Source organism: Babylonia areolata, chromosome 25 (genome assembly GCF_041734735.1).
Source record: "Babylonia areolata isolate BAREFJ2019XMU chromosome 25, ASM4173473v1, whole genome shotgun sequence".
Lineage (NCBI taxonomy): Eukaryota > Metazoa > Mollusca > Gastropoda > Neogastropoda > Buccinidae > Babylonia > Babylonia areolata.
Window position 1 is genome coordinate 37,676,800 of NC_134900.1, and position 10,000 is coordinate 37,686,799.

General features: G+C 48.2%; 1 protein-coding gene across 2 annotated transcripts in view; it reads left to right on the forward strand.

Moving 5' to 3' along the window:
- Window positions 1-10,000, forward strand: part of LOC143299921 (stabilin-2-like) — a 283,357-nt gene that overhangs the window by 221,863 nt on the left and 51,494 nt on the right. For both annotated transcript variants that reach the window (XM_076613459.1, XM_076613458.1), the window contains exons 22-23: window positions 5,473-5,566; window positions 7,514-7,666. In XM_076613459.1, the coding sequence (XP_076469574.1) occupies window positions 5,473-5,566; window positions 7,514-7,666 (247 nt within the window). The remainder of the gene's footprint in view (window positions 1-5,472; window positions 5,567-7,513; window positions 7,667-10,000) is intronic.

Genomic DNA, 10,000 nt, shown 5'->3' on the forward strand with positions numbered 1-10,000 from the left:
TTCCTGTGCTTGGGGGCGGGGAGAGAGAGAGAGCACATACACGCACACACACACACACACACACACACACACAACACACACACACACACACACACACACAACACACACACACACACACACACACACACACACACACACACACACACACACACACGCACACACAACACACACACACACGCACACACAACACACACACACACACACACACACACACACACACACACACACACACACACAGAGTCTTAGCTACCACCCGATCCCCATCCTTGGAGGGCCATTTCCGGTCTGCTGGACACCAAACGACGTCATGCTAGACTTGATCAAAGACTACATTTAAAAATAAAAAGGAAGAAGAAGAAGAGGAGACTGAAAAAGAAGCGGATTGTCTGACTGGGGATTTGAAGTGAAGGGAAGTAATTAGCTGTCAGAGGAGAGAGTGGGATGGAAGACAGTCACATTGGGTGTCTTGAAAAAAACGTGTATAAAGAAAAAAAAGGAGGAACATTGTCGGGCCTCTTTCTTAATGTCCATGTATATTTGATGCTTATTTATCTATTTAATTAGTTAGTTAATGTATTTTGTTTCATTTAATTTTCATTTTATTTGCTCATTTATTTTTCTTTTCTTTTTTTTCTTTTTTTTTTGGGGGGGGGGGGGATATTATTATTAGTAGTAGTATTTTTATGTATTTATCTGTTATTTTTTAATTTTTTTTAGTTATTTTGTTTGATTTTATTTATTTTTTGTTATTTTATTTTATTATTATTATTTTTTTCTTCTCGAGGCCTGACTAAGCGCGTTGAGTTACGCTGCTGGTCAGGCATCTGCTTGGCAGATGTGGTGTAGCGTATATGGATTTGACCGAACGCAGTGACGCCTCCTTGAGCTGCTGATACTGATACCGATCATTTAATGCTTTACACAAACCCAGGGAGGCTGTCAAGGTCCGATCACCGCACTGTGTTCATGCGAAGATCCGGCATCCGCTGTTTGATTCTCCTTCTGTATACTGATGGGGTGTAGCGTGCATGGGTCAGCCCACACACTTTGTCACCTCCCTGAAACTCGTAGGTAGTTTCTGAGTATACCAAAACTGTGTGGTGTTGAGAACTGGTACCTGAAAATCACATTATCCACAGTGAATGGTGTCTCAGCAAAGTGTTGTAACGACAGTACACTTGACATCACATCACGTCTAGTGTGAAGGACTCCCCCAGTAATGATGTAACCACTGCCACCTTGTCAAACCACGTGACCCACACTGAGTGACGTACCAACACTGTAACCACCGGAACCTTGGAGTCAAATTACCCGCAGTGAATGACCTACCAACGTAGAATCAAATCACCGACAATTAATGACCCTCTCAGCAAAGCGCGGTAACCGTGGCGAACCATCGATTTGTCTTGACACGAAGACCTGGGAGTTTTCTTTGATTCGCGTTTCCCGAGGAAATCTCACCCGCTGAAGACTCTTGGTCGGTTTTCTTTTTTTTTCACTCCCTTCCAGACAAGTTATTGAAACTCTCCACTTCCAGACAAGGCATTGATACTCTCCACTTCCAGACAAGGCATTGATACTCTCCACTTCCAGACAAGGCATTGATACTCTCCACTTCCAGACAAGGCATTGAAACTGTCCACTGTCCAGACAAAGGAGACAGCAGCCAAGCTAGGAGGATCTCTATCTGTACAAGACACTGTGGCCGCCAGACACACGACTTTGTCAACCCCTTTGTCTGAGCTCGGAGCGGGATTGACAGTCGGCAGTGTTCCACGTAGCGCGTAATCATGTCACTGGAACTGGCGCCGTGCTTTGTTTGTCTCTTTGTCGCCTTCATTCACCGCACCCCCCCCCCCTTCTTCTCCCCTGTCTTTGTCACTCACCCCCCACCACCCCCTCTGTGTGTGTGTGTGTGTGTGTGTGTGTGTGTGTGTGTGTGTGTGTGTGTGTGTGTGTGTGTGTGTGTACCATACTTCGTTTTCGAAGCATCTCAGCCATTCCACAGATCCAGGGATCCCGGTTCAGAATTTGATTTGTTGTTGTTGTCGTTGTTGTTGTTGTCGTTGTTATTGTTGTCGTCGTCGACAATTTTAAAACACTTCTGTGCAGACTGTACAGCTAAAGGAGTTTCTTTTTACTCGCCTTTTCCCCAAAAATAGTGGATGCTTTGTTTATATGAGATGAAAAGAAAGCATGATAAAAGAAAAACCCATTTTACATGAATGGGTACATACGAAATGTTTAATCTTAGACATCTGATTGACCTTTTATGGGAATATTTTACATAATTATTGTTTCAATATATATGCTTAGAGTTCGAGAGATTATTTCTTATCATTTCTCGCAAAGCTTTATGATAATCATAATCGATGTTTTAGCATTAATGAACCGGAAAATCAGAGATATTCTGACGCTTGTATCGAATGATTATCATAATATAGATTGTTCCAAGTGTGTGTAGGCTTACATGGTTAAAAATCTGACCATTCAGCTAACTGACTGATATTTGTTTGTAAAGGTGCACGTATTTCATTCTTTTTAGTCATTAACTCTCTCCATGCGAACGGCGAAAGAGACGACGTTAACAGCGTTTCACCCCAATTACCATCATCAAAATGTTGCAAGCAGGAGGCTCTTATACTGAAGAGGTGAATGTTGACAAAGAATACCACAATTCTTACGACGGAAGCTAAAGGTTGGGTCATTAAGACACCCACTGGACATCCGAGGGGTCTGTGTAGAAGAGAAGAGAGGACTGGCCGTACTGAGTGAGTTAAAAGCACGGTCATGTCAGGTGCCAACAACTCATGTTGTGTCGTTAAAGACCGAGGCAAATGATTCCTGTTTATCGGAGACAGTATTGCTCCCAGCACCGAGCCCTGAAGCACGGCAGCCAAGGCATAAAACAAGATTTATGACCAGCACCACGTGGGGAGAGAGAGAGGGGGGGAGGAGAAGGGGCAGGAGACTGAAAGTCAGAGAGAGAGAGAAGAAGAAGGAAGGAAGGAAGAAAGAGAGAGAGAGGAAGGAGGGAGAAAAATTGAGAGATTGGGAGGAAGGAAAAGAGAGAGGGACAGACAGACAGACAGACAAAAGGGTAGAACAGACAGACAGACAGAGAAGGAGAGATATATGGATTGCTGGATGGATAACAGACAGACAGACAGACAGGCAGACAGACAGAAAGAGGGAGGTATGGGTGGATGGATGACCTGAGATCACTTAGCTTTGAAGACGGTGGAAGTGATGGATGCCTAGTGTCCAGTGTCCAATTAAACAGTCTGTCTGCCGCCGCTGGTCGTGTTTGGTATTCTGCCCTGTCACTGACAGTGTCCGTGGATTGGTCCAGGTCCCCCTTTTTGGGGTAGGGTGGGGGGTGGGATGGCGGGAGGAGGGTGGACGCTCCTCCTTTTCCAAAGAGACGGTCTCCGTTACCTTGGTCCATAGAGAGGGAATGTCTGGACATGATGGACACATCTGTTCCCCCCCCCTTCCCTCAGATCCCCCCCTCCCCTGCCCCCCCCCCCCCCGACCCCTCATCCTCCCCGCCCAGTCCCTCCAAAGTCCCTGCTGCTGGAGCTCAGCTGCCTGACGCACGGGAGTGGACAGACAGACGTGACACATTCTGGGGACAGCAGGAGGGAAATGGATGAAAGAGGAAGGGGTGGGGGGTGGGGTGGGGTGGGGGAATGAAGGGTGACCAGCCCGTCCTGCTGAAGGGGGTGTTAGCGTCACGGACAGACGGCTGGCGTGAGATGAGATGAGGAAATGTGAGGGAAGGTGAGGTGAAACTGAGGTGAGGTCAGATAAGATGAGATGAGATCATATCAGACCAGATGAGGTGAGGTCAGATAAGATGAGATGAGATCATATCAGACCAGATGAGGTGAGGTCAGATAAGATGAGATGAGATCATGCCTTGCCCTGCCTTGCCTCGCAGATGGTGTCATTGTGGTATTTTCAACTGATGTCATCGTGGTATTTTCAACTGGTATCGTAGTACTTCCAACGAGTGTCATTGTGGAAATTGCAGCTGGTGTCATTAGTAGTGTCAAACCCAAGAAAAAAAACCCATTTAAATTCTTACTAATAACCAAACCAAATCAAAACAAAGAGACAAAAAAACAAAAACAAAAACAAACAAAAAAACCAAAAAAACAAAACAAAACACACACACAAAAAAAAACCACGTTGAAGCAGAGACACGCAGACAGACGGACAGACAGGAAAGACACACACACACACACACACACACACACACACACACACACACACACACACACACACACACACACACACACACACTTTGAAACGATCACCGTCATGCTGTGTGACTGACTGATCTTTCACAGTGCCAAACCCCCAGTCATTGCTTCGTTTTTGACAACGGGCGGTTTTCTGCGCGAATTTCCGGAAAGTGTGCCAACTCTGACGTCAGCAGGGGAAAGAAAAAGAAACAAAAAATGCCCATCTCAATCCCCCACGTGGATTCCCCAGTTAAAAACAACAACAAAAAACAGAAAAACATGAGGTCTGTCAAAAGACATCACTGTCGTACTGACTGACGTGTTACTAGAAGTTCTGTCCTCCCTGTCCCCCAACGCCCTGTGTGTGTGTGTGTGTGTGTGTGTGAGTGTGTGTGTATGTGTGTGTGTGTGTGTGTGTGTGTGTTCGTTCTTTGGTTTAACGTCTTTTCATTATCAGTGATATTAGACGATTAAACCCCCCCCAAAAAAAACACCCAAAATCAGGGGATTGGGGGCGGAGGGGGTGGGTGGGGGGGGGCTGGGAAGGAAGAAGAAAACAGAAAAGGTAGAAATCTACCAAAAAAAAAGGATGAGAGAGAGAGAGAGAGAGAGAGAGAGAGAGAGAGAGAGAGAGAGAGAGAGAGAGAGACCTGATATGGCCTTAGTGGTTGGCTGGACCATAAACAACATGATTTGATTTGATTCGAGTGTGTGTGTGTGTGTGTATGTGTGTGTGTGCGCGCAATGTTTTGTTTGTTTCTGTGTGCATACGTATCTTTATGTATGGTGTGTCGTACGAGAATGCATATGCATGTGTATCCATGTGTGCATCCATGTCTTGGAGGTGTGACGGTTAGTCTGCTATTATTACTACTGGAAATGAATAAATAAATAGGTAAATACATGAATAAATAGATAGATAGATAAATGAATGAATGAATAGATAAATAGGTAAGTAAACACAACGACTACTACTACTACTACTACTACTACTGCTGCTGCCGCTGCTGCTGCTGCTGCTACTACTACTACTACTACTACTCCATACTACTACTACTACTACTACTACTACAGGAAAGACTAATGATAATGATATGAAAAAAAAGAAGTGATTATAAGCAGCAGCGAGGTCATTGTCCGCTCCCCCACGACCCCATACCGGGAACTCTCCCCCCGGGGGGACAGAATGTAATGGGGAGGCATTGTTGTGACTGTCACCCAGGTGTGTGTGCCAGACTGGCTACGAGGGGGACGGCAGGGTGTGCCAGGAGGTGGACCCCTGTCAGAAAGCGGACCGGGGACGTTGCCACAGCCAGGTGAGTGAGTTCTCGCCCGTGGGTCTGTGACCGCCAGTGTCGTCATGCGGTGCGATGCAATGCAGTACAATGCAATACGATGAAATGCCAAACAGAGCAGTGTTATGCAGTGCAGTGTAATACACTGCAATACAGTACAGTACAGTACAGTAAAATGCAATGCAATGCAATACAGCGAAATGCCAAACAGAGCAGTGTAATGCAGTGCAGTGCAGTACCATGCAATACGGTACAATACAGTAAAATGTAATGTAATACGACGAAATGCAAACAGAGCAGTGTTATGCAGTGCAGTCCAATACAATGCAATACGGTACAGTTCAGTACAGTACAGTACAGTGCAATGCAATGCAATAAAATACAATGCGGCGCAGTGCAGTGCAAAAAATGCAACACGACACAACACAACACGACACAACACAACACAACACAACACAATCCCGTGCGATGCGGTGCTGAGCTGTGCAGTGCAATGCAGAGCAATACAATACAATACAAAACTAACCCTACACTACCCTACCCCCACCCTACCCTACCCTAGGCTACGCTACGCTATGCTATGCTACGCTATGCTGTACTATACTATACTATACTATACTATACTATACTATACTATACTATACTATACAAGTATGGAATACGAGAGGAGAGAGAGGCAGCATAGAGGTAACGCGTTCGCCGAGAAAATGAGAGAATCTGAGTGTGCGGGATCGAATCACACATTCGCCAGAATTAGGTTTAAGCCTAAGTCAGGCATATAATTATTTTTCATAACGCAGGGATGGGGTAGCGCATATGGATCAGTCCGCACGATTTGACACTTTCCTGAAACTGAAACAGAAGCTTTGCACGGTAATACAGTTCACACTGTGTTAAAGTGTAGCGTGATTTACTGTGATCAGAGTTCCGGGTCCCGTTTCGGCATGGTGTTGTGTCCTAGGGAAAGGCACTTTAGTCCGAATTTCCTCACTCCACCCAGGTGTGAACGGGCACCTGACTTTGGTTGGGGGGGGGGGGGGGGGTAAATCGGCGGAAGGAGAGGAATGGGCCCCCGCCTTCATGTGCCGAGCTCCTTTGACAAGAGGTACCGTTTCCGCCCAGGAAGCGAGAGAATCTGAGCGCGCTGGTTCGAATCACGGCTCAATCGCCAATATTTTCTCCCCCTCCACTAGACCTTGAGTAGTCATTCGGATGAGTCAATAAGCGGAGGTCCCGTGTGCAGCATGCATGTAGCGCACGTAAAAGGACCCACGGCAATAAAAGGGTTGTCCCTGGCAAAATTCTGTAGAGAAAATCCACTTCGACAGGAAAAACAAATACAACTGCATGCAGGAGGAAAAAAGAAAAAAGAAGGGTGGCGCTCTCAGTGTAGTGACGCGCTCTCCCAGTGGAGAGCAGCCCGAATTTCACATAGAGAAATCAGCTGTGAAAAAAAAGAAGAGAAATACAGTACAGAGTGGTCATGAAATCATTGACCCGACAGCTGGGGATCTGTGACCACTGACCTGCAATGCCGCTCACGGCACCTGGCAGGTCCAGAGGTCGGTCCCCAGATTGGACGCACCCAGAGAGTGAGGTGTGGGGATTTTCCCCATCTCCCAGGTCCACAGATGTGCAGACCTGCTCGTGCCAGTCCACCCTCCGTGTGTATTCGCACACAGATTAAAAAAAAAAAAATCCAATACGCACGTTAAAGATCCCGCGATCCATGTCAGCGTTCGGTGGGTTATTATGGAAACAAGAACGTACCCGGAGGAGGAGGAGGAGAAGAAGAAGAAGAAGAAGAAGAGAGGGAGGGAGAGACAGAGACAGGCAGACACAGACAAACGGAAGAAGAAGAGAGGGAGGGAGACAGAGACAGGTAGACACATTCAACAGAAGAAGAAGAAGAAGAAGAAGAAAGTTGCCCGACGGACACACTGTGTTCTGTGCCGTGTGTCCCTACAGGCCAGCTGCACCAAGGTGGGGCCGGGGGCGAACCACTGTCAGTGTGAGGAGGGGTGGTATGGTGACGGTTTCACGTGCAGCCCTGTCATCGCCTGCAACACCTCGGACCACTGTCACCCCAACGCTTCCTGCATCGACCTCAGGCCTGGCCTGGTGAGTGGGTTCTTCTCGGCATGATGGCTGTGGTCAAATGGGTGTGTGTGTGTGGGGGGGGGGAAGCTGAGGGGGGGGGGGGCGGGGGCGTGTGGTGTGTGTGTGGTGGGGGGGCTGAGGGTGTGTGTGTGCGTGTGGTGTGTGTGTGTGGTGGGGGGGCTGAGGGGGGGGGGGGTGTGCGTGTGGTGTGTGTGTGGTGGGGGGCTGAGGGAGGGGGGGCGGGGACGTGTGTGTGGGGGTGGGGGGGGCTGAGGGGGGGGGCCGTGCGTGTGGTGTGTGTGTGGTGGGGGGGTTGGGGGGGGGGCATGCGTGTGGTGTGTGTGTGGTGGGGCTGAGGGGGGGGGGGGGGGCGTGCGTGTGTGTAGTGGGGCTGAAGGGGGGGGGGGCGTGCGTGTGGTGTGTGTGGTGGGGCTGAGGGGGGGGGGGGGCGTGCGTGTGGTGGGGGGGGAGGCTGAAGGGGGGGACGTGCGTGTGGTGTGTGTGTGGTGGGGGGGGGGGCTGAGTGGGGGTGGGGGGGACGGGGGCGTGCGTGTGGTATGTGTGGGGGGAGGTGGGGGTATTGTATCTTGTGCACTGGTTGTCTGACTGGCCTGACAACGGATTGATTCATTCCTCTTTGAACTGAGTACTTGATGAACTGATGAATGAATTTCCACGGGTAGGCTTTGGTGTAAGTGTGTGTGTGTGTACAACTCGCTGTCGCTGGTTTCTAGCCTCATTTTGTGTGCCACTGGCCAGTCAGAGGGACGTACTCACTGGTTGTCAGTGCAGTGTTGTGTCCGGATGTTGAGCCACCTTCTTTATCGTGTATAGGTGTGTACGTTTTACGGTATTGCAGAGCCTTGGTAAGTGTGTATGTTATCCTTAAAATGAATAGGGATTAGCGCTGTTGTATCTCTTAGTGCCAAGCTGAAATATTCTTTATTTAAAAAAAAAGCAAAAAAAAAAAAAGCATTACATCATTTAAGATGGCCGCAGTACTTGTCTTGACTTGCCCGACGTTTGAGGTCCCTGAAGGGGCATGTTCGTCGCTCAACACAGTAAGAACTATATCTATATATATATATATATATATATATATATATATATATATATATACTTAGCAGCATGCGTGGCAGGCGTATATTGTCTTTATCTATCTAATCTTCCAGTCTGGTAAGTACAGGGTAGGCAAGGTTTTCCAATGACAGTCGAGGCGATTTATTAAGGAGTTGATAGAGGGCACAGTTACTGCGGTGTCTGGCAAGCTGTTCCGATAGTAACAGCCTTTGCTGCAGACCTTATCGTCAGCCCTACACACACACACACACACACACACACTGAACTTTCAGTGTCGGGTCGCCATGGGGCTATGAACCAGAGGAAGCTCACCCAGCCAGCAACCCCCCCCCCCAACCCCCATTTTCTGCACTGGTAACACATTAGTAGTGTCGTAGAAGGCTAGGGCTGTGCCGGGTCGCGTGTATTCCCGGGGACCGCTACGGTAGCCGGATTGGCCCAGCTGGAGATGCCAACACACCAGTGGACTGCGCCCCATCTCCGCTGTCAGTTAACAGAACATCCCTTGGTAGCCCAGTTGAACTGTACCCAACAGCAACCTCGCACAACATAATTTTCATCAACATACTGATGTTGGTCGTCAAGTGGAAGGAGGAGGAGGAGACTCCGAACTGCTAGGGAATCAGTGCGGTGGTGTTCAGTAATATAATACCAGGTGTGATTCAAACAATCCCGAAGAAGCGTATCTACAAGGGCCCCGGTTGAAGTCAGCTTCAGATTGTCTCAAGGGGGCATCACAGCGCGTCAACTAATCCATATGCGCCACACCACACCAGCTTGAAGAAAAAGAAAGAAAAATAAGTAAAAAGTTACGGGGAAAGGGGTGCAGATGCTTGACCCTCCTGCACGGACTGAGCGCTGTGGTCAGGCCAGAACAGTGATGAAGTCGCAGAGTGCAGACGGTGAAGGTGAGGAGAGCTTTCCGGCCATTGATCTCCTGGCACAGACCTGACTCAGTGACAGATGGCGGCAAGGGGCAGGTAAAATGTAGGGAAAAAGATGTGATGGGGAAACTGGATATCCGCACTGAGATCTCTGTGAGAGGAGGACATGGAGTACGTATGATAAACACACTGTCTCTCTGTCTCTGTCTCTCTCTCTGTCACACACACACACAAACACACGAACACACACACGCACGCGCGCACACGAACACACACACGCACGCACACACACACACACACACCATATATATATATATATATATAGTGTGTGTGTGTGTGTGTGTGTGTGTGTGTGTGTGTGTTACCGGAATTCTTGCTACACTTACTACAT